At 45.7% G+C, this 27,845-nt stretch overlaps 1 protein-coding gene across 1 annotated transcript in view; it reads right to left on the bottom strand.

Annotated features, from left to right (window-relative positions):
• Positions 1–597: 597 nt before the first annotated feature.
• The window catches only part of LOC147678522 (extracellular calcium-sensing receptor-like), a 74,823-nt gene continuing 47,575 nt past the window's right edge, over positions 598–27,845 (bottom strand). Inside the window, exons 4-5 of the mRNA XM_086945667.1 lie at positions 1,627–1,750; positions 598–1,511 (exon numbers count right to left, since the gene is read on the bottom strand). Coding sequence (XP_086801793.1) covers positions 598–1,511; positions 1,627–1,750 — 1,038 coding nt within the window. The remainder of the gene's footprint in view (positions 1,512–1,626; positions 1,751–27,845) is intronic.

Genomic DNA, 27,845 nt, shown 5'->3' on the forward strand with positions numbered 1-27,845 from the left:
CTGGTCATTGTTCACTACCTTACTCATTCCAATTCCCCCACTTTTATTGCAGAAAAGTTATGCATCTATACCCTGAAACAATACTTATGTTCTTATGGCAAATTACTACTGGAAAAACTGTTTAGTTTAACGATAGAGCTTTATCTACTGCATTGTTAAGGGAGGGGTACAGCTTTTCCTTGAACATACAGGCACTTTCTTCTTTGATTTATTTATTTCCGCAGGAAATTGAAAACATTTAATTTCTAAATGTTCCTCTTTTTTGTCTTGCTCTGTGGGTTTCAGATTTCATCTTACAATTAGAATATGACATAACATAACATACAAATATTGCTTGTTGTTGCTCATGCCCCTTGCTCATTCTCAAGTCACAACACTGTATCTATAGTGATAGGGGCAAATTGAATCTCAATTCTTTTTTCTTTAGAGCAATGTTGTGCCGGATGAGAAGACAATAAACCCATGTTCCCAGCTGGTAAAACTGTCTTGTAAATACAATGAATAAGCAGGAAGATGGCAGGATGCATGCAGACCTTTTTAGAAAGGATGTATCACATATTGTTAGCTACACTACATTTATACTGACATCCAGTTTTCCTAAATTCTCCGGGCTTTTTCTCTACCCAACAGATGATGCTTTGTGTTAGTCTCTGGTCTTAGAAGAATGTTGTAACACTTTGTGAAAAATATGCAAGAAACCATAGACCAACTGGAAGTCAAGATTGCAAATATCTCCATGGCTGCCATGTACTTGCCACGAGTGCTCAGATAGGCTGGAATAAATGAAAGCCAGACACTGAGGAAGGCAAGCATGCTGAAGGTGATAAATTTAGCCTCATTGAAGCTGTCAGGCAGTTTTCTGGCTAGGAAAGCTACAATGAAACTGATGGCGGACAGAATTCCAAGATATCCCAGCATGCACCAGAAAGCAACAGGAGACCCTTCATTACATTCAAGTATTATCTTTCCAGGTTGACTGTGGGTGTTATATTCTGATATAGGGGGAGCAATAAGTAGCCAGGAGACACACATCAGAGTTGGAATGAGTGTTCCAATGCAGATAACCATGTAAGATAATTTAGGTCCAGCCCATGCCCTTAAGTCACTGTTGGGTTTGGTGGCATTGAAGGCGATGACAACCGTAATCGTCTTGGCCAAGACACAGGAAACACATAAGGAAAAAGTAATGCCAAAAGCCACCTGTCGAAGAAGGCATTTCTCAGAGGATGGATAACCGATGAAAGCCAGTGAGCAGAGAAAGCATAATGTAAGAGACACAAGTAGGAGGTAGCTGAGGGAGCAGTTGTTGGCGCGGACAATAGGAGTATTTCTGTAGTGGATAAAGAGTGCCAGAATGACTACAGGGATTGCCGAGGAGGATATACTCATAGTAGCCAAAGTGGCTCCAAGAGGCTCTCCATAGGAGAAGAACTCAATAGACTTCTGGACGCACCGGTCTCTACTTCCATTGGGCCACTGATCCCAGGGGCATCTTGAGCACTCACTTGAACCTGAAAAAGAAAGCATCAATCACTTTGCAAAAGCGTTCTAGTTTTTTTTTTATTCATTGTCTTCCTCTCTAGAAACACAATTACAAGCCCCCCACAAATATGCTTGGCAACTTACCTGTTTCATTGGTAATCTCTCCTGGTGGACAGGTGATGCAGTGAAAGCAGCACAATTGCTCTCCTGGGATTGCTACTTTTCTGAACCCTGGTTGACAGCTCGGAGTGCAAACCGAAACAGGGACCTGAGAAGGAGATGACAGCAAACCAAGAAGATCATGCAACGTATAGTTCATATGGAATGAAGTTAACCCATGCATATTCTTGTTCTACTTATTGGCAACTAAGTGTATGTTCTCACACACTGATAGTATAGAGCTGAACTAACAATATGCAATGACGTTCTATTCTGCTAAGCCTGTAAAAGCAGTTCACTGAAAGGACAGTGCAGTTTTACGTTTGTGTTCTGTATCCCTCCATTTGCCAAACTATGGAAAGATATGCCATAGTCATGAATCTCACCTGGTTCTCCTGCAGACGTTTATCATGGAATAATGTCAATGCCTCATCTATCTACAGAAGTCTGCTGCAATTCACTCAGAGTACACAACTGGACACGCCAGAGGGAGGGGGTCATTTGGAAAAACAGAAACGTCCTAGGCACTATAATAGATACTGACGTGCTTCAGATTGTGTCTCACACAGGATACTTTACTGACTACCAACTTGGAAGCTGATACATATACACAAAATAAAACAAGCATAATAATACTCTGATTTATATATACGGATGAAAGTCTAAAAGCTGGACTGACTTTAATTGAATACCTGTCAGATTACCTCACTTAACTCAGCGTGGGTTTCTCGGGCATCTGATATCTTTTTAGTATTGTTTCTGAAAAAGGTGAATGTAAATTTAGGTTTCTGTGTAGAATGTGTATCTATATCTATTTTAGAAAATTAAATGTGCAATCTTGTTTGAACACAAACCTTTTGTAACAGGAGTGGCAACAAGAGCAAACCAACTTCCAATTGTAAAGGAATTCTATTTTCACAAAGGAAGCCTTAAAAAAGCTTTCTTCAGAGCCTAATTTAGCACTGGTAAACATGAGTTACTGAAATGCTAATCTCCAGCTTTTGCTATACATCATGTCACATAAACATTTCTACTAGGAAAGCAATTAAACAAAATACAATAGTTTTATCTCTTGAATAAAAATAACTATCACAAACTACAAGAGCTTCCGTAATTTGGGTGTTTCCAAAGCAAGAAATGTCTGTATACAAGCTGCTTAAATATCTGGCAGTGCAGTGAAGGGAGTATTATTTCTCCTTGGTAGATGTTTCAGTGGTATATCTCCACAGAGCCCTACAGAGGCTATGTGATGACACATACTCTCTGTTTGTATATTTGGCTGATGGGAGAGCAACTTATTGTTTAAAACTTTATTGATATTTCCGAACCAGCCTGTATGAGAAGTGTTAGCTTGCTGTTTTGTCAAATATCTTTTTATTGGTTTTAAATATAGCAGGTTACATACAAAAGGCAAGATTAACTTGTCAGTTTAGGAAACCACAAAACAGGTCAACAACCTAGCAGAACCAAGTGCCAATAGATCAAGTACAGTTGTGAACTAGGAATCAGCAGTTGCAATATAATTTTTAACAGATAATTGTTGTTTCCTCTCCCAACACCCCCCCACAAAACACCAGAACAGAAAATACTTAAACTAAGGTGTCACGGTCACACAAAGAAAAAAAAAAAAGTGGAGTAGCAGGTGCCTTTGCAATAAAAGGTCACTGTCGAAGGAACAGGGGGCCCCACTATCTCAGGAAACCCTACAATAACCCAGGGGAGTTAATGGCAGCTCCAGATATAAAAGAGGTGGAGTGCTCGCATCCTCGGACCACAAGCAAACAGGGGTAGTCCTTCAGAGAGGTACTCCACCAGGGGTGCCCACATATAATTAAATCCCTTGCAGGCATCCTCTACAATATCTGACATTCTCTCCATCACCAATGCCCGCCACAGTCTGAAGTGCCATTGCGAGAGAGAAGGGGCACCCGTATGCTTCCAGGCTGCGACCACAGCCATCGTGGCCGCCCCAAGGCAGAGCCACATTACTGAGCGGACCCCAAGCGTCTGGCGCTTCAGCTTACTGTCCCGGACTCTTAGGAGTGTGTGCGCTAGCGTGTCAGGAATTGGGTACCCCAAAATCTGTTTGATCTGAGCCAGGAACTCCTACCAGAAGGCTTTGATGTGGAGGCAGTCTCACCAGATGTGCCTAAAGTCACTCAGCTGCCCGTATCCTCTCCAGCATCCATCCGAGGCTCTAGGGAAAATGGTGTGTAGCCTCTGAGGATGTAGGTACCAATCAAATGTCTCTGTATAAGGAGGACCATTGTTTCTTCTGCAGGGGGGACTCCAAGAATGTATCCCAGAAGCTTTGGTGTGCAGAGATCTCCTCGCCTGCAGAAGGGAGTAGAGAAAGGAGATGGGACCTCTCGAGGAGGATCCGGATTGGTCAAATTTCTCAAAGGGAAGCAATCCCCTGGTAGAGTGAAAATCCCAATATCACTGTAATTGTTCAAAATAAGATTCCAGAGTCCGTCGTCTTGAGGTATGTATATTTAATAGTGAGATGTTGATCAGTACATTCAAGCAAATAATAATAATAATATGGATAGCCGACACGTGTTTCGTCACACCTTGTTGCGGCTGTGACTCTTCAGGCTGTTACGCTAATGTTGAGTATGGCAGTGGAATGTACATCTGAAATTACAGTGATATTGGGGTTTTCACTTGAAAACCATTTAGATTATCATGTGCACGGGACTCTCTTTGCAATTGTGGAAAAGTAGACACATTTCCTTACCTTAGCAGGAGCCGGTTTTCCGTTGGGTTTGTTCCCCTGACCCGCATGCACCGGACCTAATTCATCAACCGAGACTTACACTTAAGGCACCCGCTGAGCGTCACTTCTTCCTGACACCTATCCAAACCCATTCTCCCCCTCTATAATCCCTTGGTAGAGGTCTGGCGTACCTGTGGTTGCATCGCCCAGTGTTGGACTTGCAGATAGTGGAATTCCTCTGCGGGCTGGAGCGGGAATGCCCTGGAACACTCCTGGACGGAAATCAGCTCCCCATCCTCGTGCAAATGAGACAGCGTGGGACACCCCCCTCCCGCCATGCGTCAAAGGGCCCCTCCTGTAGTACCGGGGGGAACTCCAGGGTAAAGTTTATAGGCGTGTATGGGGAAGGGAAGATGGTAAGTGGAGTGGATCTGTTCAGAACATATCAGACCTCTAGGGTAGTTGCCATGGGTGTGCTAATGTAGGCGTTGCGTGGTCAATGTAGTTGGCGCTTCCACAAGAGGTCCCACATCGTTCACCCTGTGACTTGCCTATCCATGTGGAGCCAGGCCTTTTACGATTCCCAAAAGGACCACTCCGTGCCCACCCTCAACTGGGCCGCCCAATAATATCCCAGGAAGTCAGGTAAGGCCAGCCCTCCCTCCTCCCTCGGTCGGGTCAGCATTTTGTTGGAAAGTCTTTCCTTCTTCCCATGCATACGAATTTGGTGACCATCTTTTTTAGCTCAGAAAATAGCGCCATCTCTACTTGAATTGGAAGGCCCTGAAAAAGATATAGGAGTTGTGGGATCACATTCATTTTTATGGCACTTATTCGTCCTATCATGAGAGGTAGACCGTTCGCCATCTGGCGAAGTCCGCTTTAATTTGACGTAATAGTGGGGGATAGTCAGCTTTATAGAGGCTTTCCAATTTTATAGTGAGTTTGATGCCCAGGTAGGTGATGTCTTTGTGGGCACTACTGAAGAGGAACCCACCCTCGATATCTTGCATTGCTTCCCTCTGTACAGTTAGGTTCAAGAGAAAGGACTGTGAGAGATTAACCTTGGAGCCTGAGGCTCACTCATACAAAGCAAGCTCTTCTATTATCTCATGGAGGGAGGACTGTGGCCTCGTGACAGACAAAAGCACATCATCCTCAAAGAGGATATTTTGTGTTCATCTGTGCCGAATGGAACTCCTCATGTACAGGTTCGAACGAAAGAGCTGAATGCTGAGCGCAAAGAAGAAGGGGGGAAAGGGAGCAGCCCTGGCGGGTTCCCCTTGAGTCAGTGAAAGAGTCCGAAGCAACCCCGTTCAATAGGACCTTGGAACGGATGCATGATAGTTCGCTCTGATCATCCCAATAAAAGGTTCGGCAAACCCAAATCGACACAGGGTACGGGTCATAAAGGCCCAATCTGCCTGTTTGAAGCCCATCTCTGTGTCCAGCATGAGAAGGACTGCGGGTATCGCCTTCTTTTGTGCTTTCTCAATGATATGCGTCACTCTTCGTAGGTTGTTGTGGGTTTGTCTCCACTTTATGAATCCTGCCTGATCGGCTGGCACCAAATACGACATAATATTTTCCAGGCGAATAGCCAGGAGTTTTGAGTAAACCTTGGCTTCCAGGTTAAGGTGGGCAATCGGCCTGTAAGAGGTGCAGAGGGAAGGATCCTTTCCTTGTTTGGGGATGACCGAGATCAGGGCTTCGCCCATTGAGGGGGTCACCTGTTGCTTGGCCGCAATGTCATTAATAAGACTTACCAGATGAGAAACCAGTTCCGGAGTGAATGTACGGTAGAAGTGGGCGTTGAGGCCATCAGGGCCAGGTGCTGTAGGAAGCTTGAGTGAGTCAATCACCCCCTGGACCTATGCCGCGGTGAAGGGCTGCTCAGGTCCTTATTGGTGATAGCGGGTACCTGGGGCAATGTGAGGCCCTCTAAGTATTGATGTCGGGCTTGTGAATCTGGGTGGTCCGCAAGGTACAGGGTGTGGTAGAAATACCCAAAAGCCTTGCCCTTACCCGTTTTGCTCTGGTGAAGGACCCCCTCTCCATCTACTAAACCCTTGTTTTTCTACTGTCGGATTCACAACTGTAGTCCCAGCAATGAGCCCACCTTATAGCTACATGCTTGGAGGCGTAACAACGTCTATTCTGCCCATTGGTGTAAATCGCCTGGAGTTTCCCCTTAACCTGGGTGATCCTGCAAAAGGGTCTGTACAAAAGGGAAGACCTTATAGTCACTCTCCACAGTGCGGAGTTTACTCTTGAGCAGGATGATGTAAATAATTAATTTACTCTCTTAATTTCTATGCAGATAAGTACTTAATCAATAATAACTCAATCGAAATGAAGGAAAACAGAGTCCGTGGTGTAAGAGTTTCTAAGGGTTTTATTCCTCATAAAGGAATCAGGATATCATGTTCTGACCACCACACAGGATGTCAGAAGGGATAGATGAGCGCGCTGTCGTTTATTGACAATACATAGCTTATATACTTGATTTACATCATAATGTTCAATGTAAGAGGCGTAACAGCTGAGAGAAGACAAGATAACAGTATACACGTGGTGCTAGTACATCATCAAGAGGCGTAAACTAGGCGTGAACTAGGGTGTGTGCTAGAAACGTCACTGATAGGTGACGCAAGTGGGTGGCACCAAGGGGTGGTGCTAACAGAATGTTGCAATGTCAGCAGAAATCGGAAGCTTGGATGCGCGCGCAGCTGCATGACGTGTGATAGACGGGGTGCAGGGGACTTGACATTTACACTGGCGGAAAGAGACAGAAGTCTGGCATGTCAGATCAACTTGTGCTTCTATCATATCTGATATCTGATGTTTAGGAACTAAGCTATCTGGGCAGAAAGGTCTCTAGAGCAGAAGCTATTCTATACTTGCTGTGAGTGCGTGTATAAGCGCCTGAGTGTCTGTATGAGAAGCGTGGGGGCATGGGGCCTTCCATGGAAGCATGGCAACAGAGGCTATGAATTACTTGCATAAAGACAGGTCGGCCCTTTAGCCCTGTAGCTGAGGAAGGATGTTTACTGAAGCTAGCAGGCTGGAATGTATCTTCGGGGAGGAAAACAGATAACTCGAAGATTATAGTCAATCTTGGCAGGCAGCAGGCTGAGCTGAGCACGGAGGGCCGCGCTAGAAGTAAGTCAGAGTTCACGGGTACGGGGGCTGCTTGGGCAGAGGCCCTCGCAGTCAGAAGCCAGAAAAGAGGCTCGGTGGCAGAGATTCAGGGCCTACTTTCAGCCAGGCTGAAAAACGTAGGAGTACACTTCAAAAAGACGTTGGCATAGCATACTTAGGAACGGACCATCAAACCCATTCATGGTGGGTCTGAAAGAGGACAAGTTAACGTTGGACGCAAATGTATTTGCGTCTTCATAGCTGGTACAGGAGGGAAGTTACATGCACTTTTAACTCGTACATGGAGTCGGTGGGGTACTCGCTAGGGAACACAACATGACCATAAAATTTATATTACCTCAAGGAGGCGTTCTCCATTTCCATTGTTTCTCAAGCGTGGCCTCCAGTTCAATACATTTCCATCTGATTTCTGCCTTGAAGGCGTCCCAATTGTTGGCTAGTGAGGTGTGGTCAAAGAAATCTGTAATGGCAATGAATTTGGAGCATGGGGCAGCCCAGTCTAAAGTCAGTTCCAGTGGTGCATGGTCTGAGAGGCAGATAGGATAACACCGAGTAAAGGAGGGGCTGACTCAAAAAGGCGTAATCGATCCTAGAATATGTCCTGTGGGAGTGTGAAAAGAAGGAGTATTCGCACATCAAGGGATGGATACTCCCCCATACATCAATCAGGCCTTACCCCCGTAGAGTGTCCTGTAGCGGGTTACTGAAAGCCCCTTCTGCTGCCCTTGTGGTGTCTAACGTCGAATCCCATATTAAGTTGAAGTTCCCGAGAAGTAGGAGGTCACCTCTGGCAAACCCTCCCAGGGTAGTCAGGAAAGAGTGGAGGAAATCGTGTTGCCCCGTGTTAGGCGCATAGAGCGTTGCAATCGTGCATGGTCTACCCCAAATTTCTCCCCTCACCATCACAAATCTCTCTTCCCTATCTGTTTATGTGTTGTGGTGGAGAAAGGGAGTCGACGTGTGGTAAAGCAATGCCACCCCGTTGTGTTTGGTGATGGCCGAAGAGCAAAAAATTTGAGGGTGTGCCCTATGTTTCGGTGTGGGGAAGTTGCGTCTCCTGAAGGGTGGCAATTTTAATCTGGTGGTCATGTAGAAATTTCCGTATCCGTTGCCTCTTGTTAGGGGAATTAAGCCCCCTAAAGTTCCATGTCAAACAGTTAACCCCCATCATGATTCAGCGACCGCATAAGAGTTAGAACCCCTTGTCTCACCTCACCCACTGGCTTCATTAGTTACCCCCCTCCCTTCGCTCTGTAGCAGCAACCCACCAAGCAAAAATAAAATCTGACTGTGACACCAAAAACCCAAAAAAGAAAAAGATAAACCTTGTCCAAATGAGTTCAAGAACTTGCTCTAGGAGGTCCTCGATCATAGAGGAGAACCTCACAGTGAGCAAAAACTGGGGCAGGACAATTTCCTCTGCCAGGGCCCCTTAGCCATTTCTTACGAGTAGTAATGGATAACAACCAGTAGTCAGCAGACTCTTCTGTAGTTGTGTCTGGCCCCATTGGATCGAACCTTTCTGCTTGCCACATTGGTATAAATGAAGGAGAGTAGTGTCTTCTAACATCAGAAGGCCAGAGGGACCATCTCTGGTGTAGCGATTGAGCTCCCCCTGTTTCTTTGGCCCCATCGTTGCCTCCACTCTCTGCTCGTCCGATGCCTGGGATGTGGTTGGCACCTCAATGCCCAGCACAGCCGCCGTTTCATCTAGCTTTGTTCAACGATAGTTCTTATTGCCTAGAGTGAAAGCAATCCCAAAAGGGTAGGTCCAGCAATACTGCATCCCTCGGTCCCTTAAGGCTGCAGTTACGGGCCGGAATTATTGCTGTCGGGCCAGTGTGGCTTGGGCCACATCTTGGTATAGAGAACATTCCACATTTTGGAAGGAGATCTTGTCCATGGCTAGGGCTTTCTGAAGGACCATCTCGTTGATTTTGAAGGAACCGAACTTTGCCTGCACGTCAAGTGGCCTGGGCACATCTCCTGGGCCTTGGGGCCTCACTCTGTGCACTCTCTCAATACTCATCACCGAGTATTGTAGAGAAGGGCCCCACCATGAAGGCCTCTAGATCCGGACCTTCGCACCCCTCACTCATATGTTCTCCCGACGGGAGTGGTTCTCAAGGTTCTCACAGCGGAGCATCTTGGCCTTCAGCTGAGCACGAAGATCATCGGAATGGGACTCTAAAGGTCAAGGAATGTCTCCGGCAGCAGGGAATTGCTCGCCAGGCTATTATCCAACACTTACCTCAATTGCGATGTAATGGTATGCATTGTAATGGTATGAGTTGTAAAGGTATAATGCAATGAAATGGAATGTGTTGTAAAGGTAGTTTCTGAAAATGCGTTGTAATGGCATGCAATGTAAAATAATACGTTGTAAAGGATGTTGCGATGTAAAAACTGCGTTGTAAAGGCATGCATTTTAAATGTATGTGTTGTAACGTCATACATCCTGCAGAATTATGCCTCAATGAGAGCAAAGTATAAACAATTTAAAGTTAATAGAAATATAAACTTACAAATAATCTTCAAACATGATTTGAAAGGAAATATAAATATTCTAGCACCAAGTGTCAAAAGCCTTTACAGTACAGGTTTTTTAGGCACCACAACAAAAAAATCGAAAATCAATAGTATTTGTGTAAACTAGGTGAAAAAAAAACGGAAAAATTACAATTTTCGAAAAGCAGAAGGTAAGGAATGTTCGAAGTTGGGTAGTTCTGGCCTCTGATTTCCATCCCATTATCCCCTCGCTGAGAACGGCCTGCTCCAGCCCCCCTACAAGCTCAGATTGCACCTTCCTTTGTAGACGCAGTGCATGAACAGGCCCAGGACGAGGTCAATTAAGCTAGTTCTGGCCTCCTGTAGAGCCTGACTGCCTCCTAATTGTCATTGTCGCCAAGACCCATCCTCCTTCATCAGCTGGTGGGAAGTGTTCACAATAGGATTGTTCTTTAGAGCAGCTCCCATCGCGAAGCTCTCTCTGGCAGAGCGCTCAGCTGGGGAATGTGCGCTCCCCCTTTCTGTGACTCCATGGCCCCCCTGAGGTTCAAGCCCCACAGATTCAAGACCTCTGCCCTAAACTATCCACTACATCCTTAAACTACCCCTCCCCTGCCCTGTAAACTGTCCCTTTTCCCCTGCCCTAAGCCCTAAAAATTAAGCCCACACCCTATAATCCTATTTATCCTTAGACTACCCTACCCCTACACCCTGCCCTTTAAACTGTCCCTTTTCCACCTGCCCTGAGCCCTAAAAATTAACCCCATGTCCCAGAAATTACCCTGACTCCAGCCCCCCTACCCTGAGCCCTTAAACACGATTCTCTACCTCCATAAAGTACCCCTAACCACCCCCCACCCACTCTGAGGGCTAAAACTGTTCCCTGTCCTGAGCTCTAAAAACGATCCCCTACACCCCATAACTGCCCCGTCCCTGCCCAGTAAACTGTCCCTTCTCCACTTGCCCTGAGCCCTATAAATTAGGTCCATGCCTCAAAAACTACCCTGACCCCAGCCCCCCTGCCCTGAGCCCTAAAAACGATCCCCTACAACCCTAAACTACCATAGCCCTCCTCCCTGGCCTGTAAACTGAAATGAAATTAAATGAAAGGTGGACTTATATAGCGCGATTGCTGCCATGGGGCGACCAAGCGCTACAAGAAAGAGGCACCACTTGTCAACGACTGTCAGCTTGGAGAACTAATTGTGAGCGTTGAAAAGAAAAGTCTTTAATTGCTTGCGAAAAGAGAGCAGGTTAGGATTGGCCCTAAGCTGAAGGGGAAGCGAATTCCACAGTCTAGCGGCATTATAAGCTCCAGCTCTCTTAATTCTGGGAACTGTAGCCAAAAAGGCCTGACTAGAACGAAGGTGTTTACTTGGATGGTACTGTGTAATTAGCTCACGGCTAATTACCGGGCCCTTTTGCCAGAAGGCTTGATGGGATATACACATTGCCTTAAAGGAGATTCTTTGCCGCACCGGGAGCCAATGTAGGCTCATCAGCCCAGGTTTAGCTGACAATCTGCGTGGCAGCTGAAGCAGTGTACGATCCACGATAATCTGCAGCTTGCGCAATGTTTGGAGTGTTACTTGGAGTATGTTGAATGGAGTGGAATTATGTGGGTTGGATTAGAATGTGTAGTTGTGGAATTGTGTGGGGTGGTATTATATGGTGTGTAGTGGATTTATGTAGTGGCATTATGTGGCATGGTGAATAGAGATGGGTGAGACCTGCAGAGAATAGATAGAAAGGAAGATAGAGAAGAATTGGTAGTTTGTGCATGAAGTGGTGACTGAACTCCAGCATGAGGAGAAGAAGGAGTGTGTGAGAAAGAGAGAAAGAAGTGAACAGCAGTCCTCAGAAGTATACAGAGGGAGCAAGGGTTTGAGGGACTGAAATCTTGAAAAGGTACTGGAAAGATATTGTGCTGAAAGACCTGAAGTGAACTGTATGAGAGAGGCGGGAAGAGTTTGTGAGCAAGAGAGAGGGGTGAGAGATGGTACGAGAAAGAGAGAGAGAGAGACAGGGATGAGTGGGAGGGGCCCCTGGGGGGAAGAGGTGAGAGTTGGACTAGTGCACAGCATGAGGAGGTACCGGAAGGTAGCATGTGTGAGCAGGTATTTTAGATAGGAGATAGTGAGGGATGAGAGGAGGCCGAGGGATTGCAAGATGAAAGGGGGAGTGGGAGGGAGAGATGAGAGGGGCAATGGGTATGTTGTAGCAAGATGACAGAGTTTGTGGAAGTGCAAGGGAGAGATGGGTTGTTGTGGACTTGTGTGGCGTGGAGTTCTGTAGTTGAATTATGTAGCATGGCGTGCTGTAGAATTATGTAGATAATAATGAAATGGCATTAAGTGTAATGGAATGTTGTAGTGCATTGATGCTGAGGTGGTGCTGCATGGTGCTGAATGTTACTGAGGTAGTGGTCTGCTTGTGATACTGAGGTGGTGCTGAGTGATCTTTTGGTAGTGCTCAGGTGGTGCTGTGCTGTGCTTAGGTGGTGCTTAGTTGGTGCTGCACTTGTGCTGAGGTGATGCTGCATTGGTTCTGAGGTGGTGCTGCACTAATTCTGAAGTGATGCTGAGTTGCTGCTGAGGTGGTGCTGCGCTAATGGTGAAGTGGTGCTGTGTTGATGCTGAGTTGTTGCTGAGGTAGTCTGCACTGGTGCTGAGGTAGGGATGTACCAGCATCAGTCAGAAAAAAGTTGGGGGCACAGGATGACTTTGCAACAAGGCATTTTTCTGCACCTCTGTTGTTTCTTTCTGCGTATCTCTTGCTTCCTCTTGTACTTTTCTTCGTCTTTCTGCAATTCTGTTGCCTCTTTCTGCATTTCTCTTGCTTCTTTCTGTGCATTTCTATCTCTTTCTTCATATGTCCTACCTCTGTAGGAATAGTTAGAAATGATCATTTAAAAAGCCTTAGAAATTCACTGAAGAAAGGTTTCTGGGACGTTATAGTTAGAAATTAACATTTAAAAAAACTTTGAAATTCACTGAAAAAACCATAGGTTTCAGGGACATTATAGTTTGACATTAGCATTTAAAAAAAACCTTAGAAATTCACTTAAAAACATTGGTTTCAAGGAAGTTATAGTTAGTTGGACATTTCACTCGTACAAAACCAGAGAAATTTAGCTGGTATAGTTAGTTGAGCTAATTATAACTGGCGCCCCGGCAATGCACTGCTGATGACGTCGCATATTACCTCATTCTTGATATGGTCAGTGACATTACTGATGACATCTCAAATGACATCACTCATGACATCATCCAGTGACTGTGTGTTTCTGTAAAGTTTAAATCTGTTTTATATATACACGCCAAGGTGTATTGAAGAATGAGTGGGTGTATGAGTGCCTGAATGGATTATTTAGTAGGTGTGTGACTGACTGTATAAGTGACTGACTATACTGTGTGAATATCTGTATCAGTTTTCTGTTGGTATGTAAGTGGTTGTGGCATTCTTTAGTTCATCCGAAATATATTTCCCTGCATATCCTTGGAATGCCACAGATGAGAAAATAAGATTTTGTTTGGCTTGCATGAAGAAAAAGAAATAATCAATCATAGTTTATCAATGTGAAATATTGTGACTAAAGAATAAAAAGAAGATATATTAAGAAACAGAGTAAAAATTGTTTTTGAAAGACTGGAAAGTGAAGGTTTTTTTTACCCCATGGAGTGCTGAGTTGGGACGCTGTACAGGATTTGTACAGTGCTACCTTTTATTATATTAAGGGGGGAACTTCCCAAGCATCCTCTTCCTCCTCGGTTAAATGAACGTCCTCAGCAGCTAGTCGCTCAAATCTTAGGTTAAAGTCGCCCACTTGAATAAAGAAGTATTGATAAGAATGTTGCTTGAGGAAATTCTGAAGTGCTTCTAGAGTAGGTGAATCCGACCCATCTCTTGCCCCTATATTAATGATAGTTACTTAGTAAGTACTACCAATCTCCAACTGGATACTCAATATGTCAGGGGAGTCAATTTGGAGCTGGTGGACTTTGCAGTTTAGTGAGACATGAGTTCAAATGACCAAACGCCTAGCAGCCCTGCCCCTTGGGCTTGTAATAGCATGAACGAAGAAATTGAGATATTCTGGTCTATGGCTAGGATCCAGGGACTATGCTTCTTAAAGGAGACAGATGTCATATTTATCCATTACACTGTTGCAATCTGGGAGGAGTATTTTGGATCTAAGGTCTGCTATATTTCATGAAACAAAATGTAATTTAGTAGGGTCAGGAGATACTTAACCCTGGAGAGAGAGAGAGTGAATTCCAACAACGGATGCAATGTACTACTGGTGCCACAGAAAGCAACGTATTGGGATTAGTTGAATGATTGGGTCCTCCTATATCCATTTAAGGACCTCTTGAATTAGAATTTTTGGGCTGTGCAGGAGGTGGACAGCAAGGTGAAACAGTCATCTCTCCAAGTCAATCTATCTTGTTTAACCTCATGTTAGAGTCATCAGAGCTCATGCTAGTAACTTTGGTCATATGGTGACAAGGCAGGGGGTATTTAAATTGAATACTGGAGTAGCCCGGGATACAAGTCCTAACATCCAGGGCCACCAAGTTATTAACTAGGATCTTTAAAGTAAGAAATATTTCTAGAGTATCACAGTTAGAAGTACGAGAGTTAGGAGAGGTAGACCTTGTAATACTCTGGTTGTCATCACAAATAAAGTTGCGGCAGCCTCTAACGAGGCATATCCATTGGGTCACTTTATTCTTTAATTATTCTTCCCCTTCGTATCTCCTGGTCATATTCAACTTAGAGACATTTATCATCAAAATACTATTAGCCCCTGGGATCCAACATTGCACATTGGGTGCATTGATAATAGAGGTAGAACTTAAATTATCCTGACTGGAATGGGAAAAACGGGGGCTGATTACAGCAGGACATTTTTCCTGGCCTTCGTAAAATTGGCAAACCTGAGAAAAAGATGTGACAGGGTTTAAATGATTACATTTAGCAGCCAAGAGCTTTGAAGGCAACAGCTCACATTTAGTAGTCACAACTCAATGCTAGAGAAGGGCCCTTATGCACTGGTCCTAATGTCTTGGGACTAAGACTCGGCATGGAATAAGTAAACTGCAAGGCATAAGGATCTCAGTACCCCAGGACGACAGTACCCCAGTACCCCAGGAGAGACATAAGAGAGTCAGTTGTAAGCGCTGGGCCTATCATGGCTGTAACATGGGTGAAAACAGAAGCCCACTATGAAGATATGGCCGGGCATGTCCATGTTAAGTGTGCGAAGACTGCTCCAGGGAGTAGCAGTTAAGGCAATGATCAGATCTAGTGGTGTCAAATGTAGCAATATTTTGAAGAGAGAGATAGATGTGGTGTAGAAATTTGAAATGTAATACTTTATTCCTATGATAAATCAAAATTCACCAGATCTGGGAGCAACAGTATGATCATGTCACTTCAGTTAGAGGGGTTCCCAGTTCCTGTGCCCATGTCTGTCGGACTCACATGGTAGAATCTGGTTTCATAGCAATACAGAGATGGTTCAGTGTAAAGGTCCATTGGTCACCATCTGTATCAGACACCACAAGTGTCAAAGTTTGAAAGACCGCAGGAGATAATTGGTAAGTGGAAAAGAGGGATCGCAAAGTGTTGTGCAATCTTTGGAAATTAAAGTGATCCATATATGAGGCGTCTTGGAGCTGGGGTCATCATTGGACTGTAAGAGATGGCTGTCTGGAAAAAGATGACATACTGTGATGAGATTATGACAGCTTGTCAGATCTGGGGGTCTCTAGTTGGCAGAGGTATGTACCAATGTTCAAATAGGGAACCTTGCTTCTAGTCAAGGTAAGGGGGATACACTCTTTAGATAACCCCTTGGTAGCTTGGCACGAGCTGACAGGCTTATCAAAGGCAATGTGTAAAGTATTTGTACCAACACTCACAGTAACACAGTGAAAACACCACAAATGGACTTCACACCAGTTTAGAAAAATAAAGTATCTTCATCTAAACTACACAAGACCAAAACGACAAATATCCAACATACACAGTTCAATAATATGATTTAAAAAAAGTTCTAGGGTGTGCGTCAAAATAATCCACAGTTGCATCATGTTTATCCCAAGGTACATGTAGATGCGACAAAAGTTCCAAATGGAAGCTGCAGCTTTGAAAAACAAGCGATGCTTCACTCCTTAGACCCTGGGGAGGCGATGCAACAGCCCCACTGGATGCAGTGGGCATTTTGAGATGACTCCGGTCTGTATGGGGAAGGATGCAATACCTTGCGTGGATTCTGGTGTGCAGGTTTCGGTGGAAGCGGCTCGCAAAGGCACGATGCAAAGACCTTTGGGACGGTGACGTTCTCAGGTGCGGCGGCGAGTCGCAGTGTCGATCTTCTCCTCTCGCGGCCCCTCGATGCGATGATTCTGCGACGACTCTTGCAGCGACGTGATGTGGTTCACAAGCAGGTGGTGCGACGATCTCACCCTGTGACGACAGGCTATGTGACGATACTCGCAGCGACAGTACTTTTCCTGCACCAGAGCGATGCGTTTCGCAAGCGAGGATGCGTCGGTTCTTGTAGCAGCAACAGGTGCTGCGACGATCTCGATCTTCGCGGTGGCAGGAATTTCCTCATACTGAAGGGGATGCGATCCGAAACACAGGTACAACTTCCAGAGGCACCACAACTGGCCCAAGCACTCTGGGAAGGACATAACTCTCTCAGTAGAGTTCAGGGAAGTTGGGGGGGGGGAGTCCTTTTGCTCCTGGGACTTCTTAACAGGGAGCCAGCTCAACTCAGGCCCTTGGAGATCTCTTCAAGCAAGGGGCCACAGCACAAAGCAAATTCCTTCCCCTCTCCTTGGCAGCAAAGCAACTGCAGGTCAGCCCACAAACACACAGCAGGACAGTCCTTCTTCTTCAGTCTTCCAGCTTTCTCCTTGGCAGAGGTTCCTTCTTGATTCCAGTATGATCTAATTTTCTGTAGTCTGGGGTCCTATACGTATACCCCTAAAAGTCTTTGTTACTTTTGTGCAGGAGGGCTCTGAGCCAGGTCTGAACCAGCTCTGGGTGTTCCTTGAACACTTTGTTTTCCTGGCTTCTCCTTTTATTTCAGAGAGAGGGGCAGGGTTGTCAGCCGCCCAGCAGGGGTTGGAGCCAGCTTTGAGGAATGCAGGCACAGCCCTATTCAGGCCCAGGTGCTACCACCTCCCACCACTCTAGATGCGGATGGAGCTGTTCAGCCCAGGGATGGCCCACTCAGCCTCTTCACACAGGGAGCACTTGCACTTTGACACTGATCAGCAGTGGCAAAGTGCCCTAAGCATCTAAACCAGAAAAAACAAAATCCAGCACAGCATCAAAAATACAGGAGGTAGAGGCAAAAAGACAGGGGAAACCACGCCAAAGATGCCAGGTCTAACGCAGCTGATGGTGTGCTGCACTAACTTCTCATGAGGGGGGAGTAGGAGAGTATAGAGAACTGCCACGGAGTGTCTGCTGGGGCCTACACCATCTGCATCAGGTAGTGGATACCGTTTGAATGTCATTGGTATCCAATGGGATGCCTTTTGGCAAGATTGAAGCATAGGAGAATCCAACCATGGTCCCATTTTGGTCTCAGATAGGGGATATGGGCATCTAGGTGATACCATCAATGAGTGTATTGGCACTGGGCAGTGAGGTAATATAAATTAAGATCGATAACACCAAGTACACCACAGTAATAAGTGAGGGCATCCCAGCTCATATGGGTGTGACCCCTGGCCTTGATCAATCACAGAAGGAAACTATGCAGGGAACATAAAAATGTCTGTGAAAGTGGACCAGGAAATGGTATAGGAAATTGGGTAGTATGATTGTTTTAATGAGGACCACACAACCAGCCAGAGATAAAGGCAGTTTAATCCAGCAATCTATTTGTACAGCACGGTTTGCCATGCCGGGCCATAATTAAGCTGTAATAATTAGTCCTTGTCCCTATGGACCTGAATGCCAAGGTATCTGGTGCCCTATGTGGTCCATTTAAATGGGTATTCTTTTGATGCAGGTTGTCTGGAGTCCGCAAATGGAAGAAACTCGTATTTGGCCCAGTTACTCTGGAGTCGGGAAAAGTTGCCAAAACAGACTGTCTCCTACACAAGGGAAGAAAGGTTATCTGAAGGGTGTAGAATAAATAGCAATACATCATGTGCACATAATAAAACCAAGAGGGGGCCTTGGGGGTGAATAGTGAGCCTCCATATCGGGGACCAGCGGGTCCATTGCAATAATAAAATGTAGGGGAGACAGGGGGCAACCCTGTCTGGTTCCTCTCATGATAGGAAATGCTTCAGTCAGAAAGCCATTGACCCGTAGACGGTCAATCCGAGTGGGAAACAAAATCATGACTATAGATAGGAAGGGGGAGGAATGGCCCGCTTGCCCTAGACTGCTTTCAGGAAAGGCAAATGCTTTTTCAGCATTGAGCAAGACCACCACTGCTGGTGTTGATGGGGAGATCTTGTGAAGGACAGCAAAAATAGTGCAAAGGGTGAGAGAGGTGATCCTGTAAGCTACAAAACCGGATTGTAAAGGACAAATGATCTGCTCCTTTAGGAGAGACAAGGTGGTAGCTAGAACCTTGGCTAAGATTTTATTTTTATCTGTTAAAAGAGAGAGGGTTCAAAAGAAAGCACAGAGGTCTTTTCCAGGCTTCAATAATAAAATGAGGACTGATTACCGTAAACAGGGAGGCAAGAAGCTTGTAGTTAAGGACTAGCTGTATAATGCCAGGAAATGAGGAGCTTATTGTTGCTCATAACCTTTATAGAAGGCTCTGTTGAGCCATCAAGTGTGTCAATAGCCTGGACGACTTCTTCCAAGGTGAGTGGCTCACTGAGGAACAGTTGCTGACCACCCGAGAGCCAGACCATCGCAATTTTCAATAGATAAGAAGGGATCTCAGATGGATTGACTGGTACTCAGGAAGCATATAAGTGTTTGTAGTACTATTGGAATTCGTATATAACTCCCTCGCTACCCAGTATTCATGCGCAAGAGTCCAACCGTAATCAGGTGACATGATTTTGTAATTGATTTGGGTGCAGTAGCCGTGCAAGGGTGCGCACAGGGCACTCTCCTTCTCCATTGTGACGGGCCATGGCATATTTCCTCATGTACAAAATATCTCTATCGTGAGTTTCTGAAATTCAGTTAGCAACACCAAGCAGCGATGGAGTTGAGGAGCCCCACCAGTACTCACAATTCGGTCTATGTACCGATGGTCAGACTCAGTGCGTTGCAGCTTAGTTTGTATATCCCAGAGGATACAGTGTACTTGGAAATGCATATCCCATGAATAAAGGTCTTAAATGCCCCCCAAAGGATGGCCCATGTCAAGACCATTCCCATGTTCAATGTAAAATAATCAGTTATGGCCTTGTGCACCTCATTACGGAACACCAGGTCATGAAGGGCTCCACTATGTAGCTGCAAAGTGCAGTTGGAGCCGCATCCAAATGTGACGTATAACTGAAGAAGAATCCTACTATGGTCAGACAGGATCCACAGTAGTGGCCCAGAGGTACACATTAGCAGAGAGGAACCAACAGTCCAGTCTTGTCCAGATGGAATGGGGATCGGAATAAAAGTAAATATGGAATGGGTGGGTAACGAACACGGCAAGCATTATGCAAAACATATGTTTCTATATGTTGGAATACATCCTGAGCTAAAGGCTTTTATCTGGGCTGTCAGCTGGTAGAGTGCATTTCTGACATTGAGGTTGTTAAGATCGCCACCCAGGATCACATGGTCGGCTTCCATTCGACCCATATGGATGAAATGATACTGAAAGAAATCGGGGTTGTTTATGTTGGAAGCAAAGACATTAATCCAAAGAACAAGTTTATCGGCGAGGAACATTTTAAGTATTACACAGAATCATTTTGGGTCTGAATGGCAAGTATATAGAGTGTAGGGAACACTACTATGTATGAGTATACATGTACCACAAGAGTACAAACTATAGCAGGGAAAATAACGGGTGGGGTCAGTGCCAGGGGGGATGTGCATCTCCTGGAGAAAAGCAATTTTGACGCCATGTCTATTCAAGTAAGTCAATACCTGCTCACCATTTCGTGGGTTGTTAATCCCACATATGTTACAGGAGTTGAGGGAGATCAAATGCTCTACTTGTGTCAGATAGCGGTATGGTGACTAAGGAAGAATAGCATAGGAAGATAGAGTGTCAGTGCTGATATGGATGACAAGTGATGTGTTATAGCAGAAAACAAAAAATAACAATCTAAAGCAAAAGTAACAGTGTAGGCCAACCCCCTCACTCACACCAGATTATAAGACATTAAGCAAATCCCAAATTGGTATACACTATGGTGGCGTGACGACAACTCAGCAGGCCACGACCTATTAAAAGGCAAGCAAGAAATGGGAATGGGAATCAACCGAAGTTTTACAGTAATAATATGCACTGAGAATATTATAATACAATTGGTGACGTTCAATGTTAGGAACAAAGCATGGGAATAATAAAGATTCAGCTCACAGGTTTGGAATAGATAGTCCCTTGGAGCTGATCGGATTCGGAGTAGGTGAATGATAAAGGATAGCCGCAGGGGCCGATTTTTTATTATGGCGTATGGGGCATCGCCCTCCCTATTTGCGATCCATAATCAATGTTTGATGAATACTGTTGAGCTCATCTTTAATTTTTCCGCAGTGTGCGGCATGACCCAAGCAAAGAAGTAAGAAGTTACATTTGAAGTAAGCATGGGCGTAAAATCCGTTCCGCTCGCGGAATTTGTGGATTTTCAGCAAATTCGCAATCCGCAAACTCTCGCGAATTTGCCGAAAATTCGCAAATTCGCACGCAGCGGATTTTTTTGCTTGGTGATACAATACTGCTGCGCGCGGCGTTCACTTACCGTCATTCAGCGTTTACAGAGTTGTTTTTCTCCATATTTTGCGTGTGCTGCGCCATTTTGGATCTTGCTGCGGGATCCCGCGGGAGTTTGGCGACCGCGATTACGTCATCGCGGCTTGCCACCTTACACAGCACGCATCGTGAGAGTTCGCAATTGCGAACACGTAGATGCGGCGGGCAGCTACAATCTCGCACGCGCGAAATGGCAACATTTGCAATTCTGCACAAGAAATCCACCAGCAAGCAGCATAAACCTTCTGAAAATGATGATTTTTATCAGAATAACTCCTCAGGTTAACATTTGCCTGCACTTTTTTTTGCAAGGAGTCCATTTTGGAGGGGGGGTGGGAGGAAGGAAGTGCCCCACAGTCTCCAACTTCCTGTTCCTTACCAGCAGGCTCCTCCCAGTGCTTTCTTCATGTGCTGGTCACTTTCATTTGGATCTTGACCTGGAAGGATTACTTTTTGTGGATGCTGCTGGATATTTGGATTTGAGGCCTTTTTGACTTTCTTTGGATCACTTTTGGATTAGAAATCAAATTTCACAAGTAAGTTTGCTTGGGGCATTACAGTTGCTGCAACTAGAATTTTGGAACTTTTTCAGAACATTAAATAAAATATATTGTGGGTTGCCGCAGTATCCAGTAGGACCAGGGTTAGTTATGGGTGCATGATACAACTGTTTTGTTGAATTTAAACATCATTAAGGGCATGGATGGCATGGGATTGTGCTGATTTTTGTTTGTTTTTCGATTTTTTTTGGCTGCTGTTGGGGCCTTTTGCCCAGGGGTAGTGAGTGGTGCATGGACTGAGTCTTTCTGTGGGGTCTCTTTAATGTAAACATCATGGAGGGCATGCATGGCATTGGATTGTGGTGATTTTTGTGTTTTTCGATTTTTTAGGGTGTTGATGGGGACTGGCCATGTGGGTGGGGGCCATTTTGAGTGCTGGTACAGGCAGGCCCTGGCCATGTGCTGGGGGGCAAGGGGCCATTTTGAAGGCAGGCAGTGTTCTCAGGCCTGAACCCATTATGCCTAGCTTTCATCCATTATGCCCAGGGGTAGTGAGTGGTGCATGGGCCTAGTCTTTCTGTGGGGTGTCTTGAATTTAAACATCATTGAGGGCATGAATGGCATGGGATTGCGCTGATTTTTGGGTGTTTTTCGATTTTATTGGCTGCTGTTGGGGCCTTTTGCCCAGGGGTAGTGAGTGGTGCATGGACTGAGTCTTTCTGTGGGGTCTGTTTAATGTAAACATCATGGAGGGCATGGATGGCATTGGATTGTGATGATTTTTGTGTGTTTTTCGATTTTTTGGGGTGTTGATGGGGACTGGCCATGTGGGTGGGGGCCATTTTGAGTGCTGGTATAGGCAGGCCCTGGCCATGTGCTGGGGGCAAGGGGCCATTTTGAAGGCAGGCAGTGTTCTCAGGCCTGCACCCATTTTGCCTAGCTTTCATCCATTATGCCCAGGGGTAGTGAGTGGTGCATGGGTCTAGTCTTTCTGTGGGGTGTCTTGAATTTAAACATCATTGAGGGCATGGATGGCATGGGATTGTGCTGATTTTTGTGTGTTTTTCGATTTTTGAGGATGTTGTTGGGGACAGGCCATGTGGGTGGGGGCCATTTTGAGTGCTGGTACAGGCAGGGCCTGGCCATGTGCTGGGGGGCAAGGGGCCATTTTGAAGGCAGGCAGTGTCCTCAGGCCTGCACCCATTTTGCCTAGCTTTCATCCATTATGCCCAGGGGTAGTGAGTGGTGCATGGGCCTAGTCTTTCTGGGGGGGTGTCTTGAGTTTAAACATCATTGAGGGCATGGATGGCATGGGATTATGCTGATTTTTGTTTTTTTTCTCGACTTTTTGGGGTGTATAACTGATGTTCCTCTGTCTTCCATTGCTTTTAGGTGCACAAGAGAACCACCAGTGCCAGAAAGAAGTCCTGCAGCGGTGTGTGCAGCATAAAGTCACGCGACGTCACGTGTGGCCACAGACAAGACAACTCTGCAACTCGTGCAACTGCGGCCTGCAGTTCTGACATCTGAAGAAGATGGCCCCAAAAAAAGTTCCCCGTAGCTCCTCAATCAAGAAAGTTGCCAGTAAGGAGCAGAAGAAGCAAGTTGCGCCACTTACCAAGGAGACTGGTGTGCCGGCCGCCACATTTTTTGGGAAAAAAAAGTACGCCTGCAGCTGCAGCGGGGTCTGCTGGGGACCAAGCTGGGAGCAGCACCCCCGCTCCATTGGGCTCAGTTCCACCACCACCACGCCAACTTAAGTCCAAGCCCTTGAGTGCTGCAGAGGCAGCCAGTATAGTTCTTCAATCACCATCGACCAGTGATGTTGGCTCATCGCAAGAAAGTAGCATCATCCCTCAATCAACACTGGTTGTTATAACTCATCTGACGAGTGCTCAACAACCACAGCCGCAACAACAACCACATGTGCAAGTATAAGCCCAAGTACATGTGGAATGAGAGGCAGCGCAAGGAGATGCGCAAGCAGAGGTGCATGAAGCGGCACAAGTGCCCACAATAGTTGTTCCTCCCGAAGTAGGGGCACATCAGGAAATCAACATTCAAGCCGAGGTATCATTTGAGGAAGCCACTCCTTCTGATCATTCATTGTCTTCCAGATCCCTAGCAAGGAAAAGATCAAGGATGGTGTCTACATCTTCTTCAAGCCCCCTTCCTTCTGATGATATGGATGAAAATTGGGAACCACCACGGCCGTCTGAGAGTGAGGCACACCATGATCTGACAAAGGTAGCTAAGCGTAAAAGGAAGGTCCCCGAAAGTCTCGTACTTATGGAGTGTGATGATGACGCTGAACAAGAAGTGGCGTATACTCCTGCTGATGAAGACTCTCACGACGACGACGCAGACATCATAAACGTCACTGCAGCCTCAGCGGGCATGCAGCAAACAGACATCTTGACTCTAGCCCAAAAAGCTGCTGAGCGTGATGTTGTCGACGAGGCAATGGGACCACCACAGTTAACTAGTACACCACCACCTACCGCTTCAGTATTTTCTCGCCAGAAGGGACCTCCATCCACCTCGACCTCCATTTCCTCAATTAGTGGTGCTGCAAGTGCACAACGTAGTAAAGTTCGGCAACACACATCCTCCACTTCATCTGACATTAGCATGACCAGTATCGCCTCCTCCGCACCCCACAGACATTTGAAGTCCGCAGTTTGGGACTTCTTTAGTGTTAGCACAACAAGGGAAAACATAGCCATTTGTACCATTTGTAAGCTTGGAGTTAGTCGTGGTAAGCTTGGTACCAACTATGGTACCGGAGGCCAGAGAGGTCATCTTGAGAGACAGCACACTGTCAAATGGCATGCGCACCTAAAGGAGATCAAGGAAGCCCGAATTGCAAGTCAACAAACTGTATCCGTTGATGTTTCATCTGATAATGACTAGGAGGAAGAAGCGCCAAACATTTCTTCACTTACACCCAGTACCCCTGTCAGCAGCACACCCCCTGCAAGATATATGAGCCACACTAAGAGTGTGGGAGAGAGTGAGACACCAATGTGAAAAAGTTCATCATCACCGAGCGTAACTGGGTCGAAGAAGTCATCATCATCATCATCCCGTAAAATGGTCCAGCCCACCATTAGAAGCATGTTGTTTTCAGATGCGCCATTTGAACGCAACCACCCAATGACGCTTCTGCATAACACTAAGCTGGCTAAAATGCTAGCGCTGGACCTTCTCCTTTTTTCTTTTGTGGAAGGGGTTGGTTTTCTTGAATTAGTGGCAACGCTCTGCCCTAAATGGAAGGTTCCTAGCCGGTTCTATTTTGCCTGAGTTGCGGTTCCAGCACTACATGAAGATGTGCTGGAGGTGACTGGGGCAGCTTTGCAGAAGAGTGCTGTTCACACTATACATCTGACAACAGACATGTGGACCAGTTGTCAAGGCATTGATTACATGTGCATCACTGCACACTGGGTCTCTTTTTCAGGGGTTACAACAAAGCTAAGGGCAGGTGTTGACCCGGACAACGTTTTTAAAGCTGCTCAGAAACATGCAACACTAGCCTTGTTTGGCATGGAGAAAAGTCATACAGGAGAAAACATTTTGCAGGAGTTTAACACAAAAGCCTTTCAATGGCTGTCCCCAATAAAACGCAAGATTGGTTATGTTTCCACAGATAATGGCACCAATGTAGTTAAGGCCATGGATATGGGTAACTATTTCAGAGTGCCGTGTTTGGCGCACTGTATAAACCTGGTTGTTAAAAAATTCTTGAGTGAAGAAAGTCCAGTGTGCGAGTTACTGACCACCTGCCGAAGAATGTGCACACATTTCAATCATTCTTTTAAGGCCCGGAAGCATCTGAGGGGCCTGCTACTTGAACGTAAACTGCCAGTGAAAGCACTCATCCAGGAGGTGGCAACACGTTGGAACTCAACCTTCTACATGCTTGAGCGTCTGTTTGAGCAGTGTGCGGTAGTCAATCAGTATTTCTTTACACAGGGTGCAGCTATGAAGGACCTGAGGATACATGCGGAGCAATGGAAGCTAGTTCAAAGCCTGACAGACATGCTTCGTCCTTTTGAGGTCTTCACGCGTGCAGTCAGCAGGGAGGACTGTAATTTGGGAAAAGCTATCCCATTGTTGCGCATGCTAGAGTACCAACTGAAGGCAGTGTCTTCTACGTTTCAAAAAGATGAAAAAAAGCAAGAAGTTTTGATTTGGCAGAGAAATTATTTGAGCTCCTACTTTGCGATGAACGTCTTCAAAAGATCGACATAGAACAGCATTACATTTGTGGTACTATTCTGGATCCACGGTACAAAAAGGCACTGGCAGGCAGAGTATTCTTTCCTTTTGATGAGGCAGAAGTTACAAAGTAGAAACGTTGGCTAGCTTTGTCAGCCACTCGGTTTGAAAGAGAACGGCAGGAAATTGAAGGAAAAGGCAGTACATCAGCATCAGAAGGCCATCCAGAGTCACAAGAATCCACTTCTGCATCTGTGGCTGTGGCAGAAGTGAGTGATTTTCCCTCTCAGCCGTAAAAGACACCAGCAACCGGATCATCTGCACCAGACACAACAGTAACATTGTGTGAAGAAGAGGATTGGCTAATTCAGCTTGGGCTTGCTTCTCAAAAGGTCCCAGCAAAAAGTAAGCAAAGTGGAGGAACCCTGGAGAACCTTGAGTCAATGGTGCAGGACAATCTGAATGACTCAACAGAGGTCTATGTTCATGATGACCCATTGGCGTTTTGGCATGGGAAAAAAGAATTGTGGCCAGAGATCTCCAACCTGGCTATAAATTACTTGTCTTGCCAACTCGCAAGCGTGTCTTCTGAACATGTTTTCAGTGCTGCTGGTGGCATTGTAACTTGCAAAAGGACCCGCCTCTCGCCCAAAAATGTGGAGAGGTTAACAATGATCAAGATGAATCAGCACCTCATACCACCAGATTACAAAGTACGAGAATACACGCAGGAAGAAGACGAGGAGGACACCAACTTAGATGAGGGAAGTTCTTCTCTGTTAGGTGACCTACTCCCGCCTGAATTAGCAGAGTATGAGGATGAACTCTTCTTCCCTGACACCGAGCCCTGAAAATGAGCCAATGAATCAATAACTTTCTTTTTCGTCCTTATTCACTTTTATTCCTGTGTGTCTGTCTTTCTTTGTATTGCAAAATCTATATAAAAAAAACTTTAATCACCTAAGCACAAAAACAAGCCCATCAGTAGAACTGTCTTCACTTATTTGCTTATTGATGTGAAGGTGCCGGAGTCCGCATTCCTCAGGTTCACAAGTTCACAAGAACATGCTCCTCTATCCTCCTCCTCCAGACTCCTATTTCCCTCAAAGCAGATGGCTGGATTACGCCCAATGAAAAAAGACTCTGCACTTGTGGGGGTGTTCTACTTCTTTGCGGGTGAGTTGATGGCTCTGGGGCCATTGCTGGGAAGGTCTAATACCGGATAAAAGTGGTTTGGACAAAATCGGAGGCGAAATTCTTTTTGCGTTTTTGCTGACTTGCTTGTCTTTGAGGTGCTGTTTGGGGGTGTTCCGGGTGTTGGTGGGTGGGTTTTGGGGTCTGGGAGCACTGCTGGCACAGTCTAATGTTGATTGCATTTGTTTTCCAGGACATCCATGGTGGAAAAGTGGAGTTATGACCTAGCTGCACAGCGCGTTTGGACAGAATTGAAAGAAGGCCGAAAAATATTGTAAGTATGAGATTTTCCATTTTTGCTTTTTGCCTGTTTGGGGGTGTTGTGTTTTTTTGTGGGTGGGTTGGTGGGTCTTGGGGCATTGCTGGGAAGGTCTAATACCGGATAAAAGTAGTTTGGAGAAAATCAGAGTTGAATACGTTTTTGCCTTTCTGCTCACTATCATGTTTTCGGGGGCCTGTTTGGGGGGGTTCCTGGTGTTTGGGGGTGGGTTTTGGGGTCTGGGAGCACTGTTGGGTATAGATACTTTTGATTGCAAGAGGTTTGAAGCAAATCCATGCTGGCAAAGGGGAGTTAGGGCCTAGCTGCAGAGCGCACGCGGAGTGATTTTGGAAATTTACCTGAAAATTTTAAAATCCCCATTTTTGTAGTTTTGCTTTTTGGCTGTTTGGGGGTCTTCTACTTGTTTCCGCCTGGGTTGGCGGCTCTGGGGCCATTGCTGGGAAGGTCTAATGCCGGATAAAAGTGGTTTGGACAAAATTGGAGGCACATTTTTTTGGAGTTTTTGCTGACTTGCTTGTCTTTCAGGTGCTGTTGGGGGGGGGGGGGTTCCGGGTGTTTTTGGGGTCTGGGAGCACTGCTGGCACAGTCTAATGTTGATTGCATTTGTTTTCCAGGACATCCATGGTGGAAAAGTGGAGTTATGACCTAGCTGCACAGCGCGTTTGGACAGAATTGAAAGAAGGCCGAAAAATATTG

This window comes from Lissotriton vulgaris, chromosome 12 (assembly GCF_964263255.1).
Source record: "Lissotriton vulgaris chromosome 12, aLisVul1.2, whole genome shotgun sequence".
NCBI lineage: Eukaryota > Metazoa > Chordata > Amphibia > Caudata > Salamandridae > Lissotriton > Lissotriton vulgaris.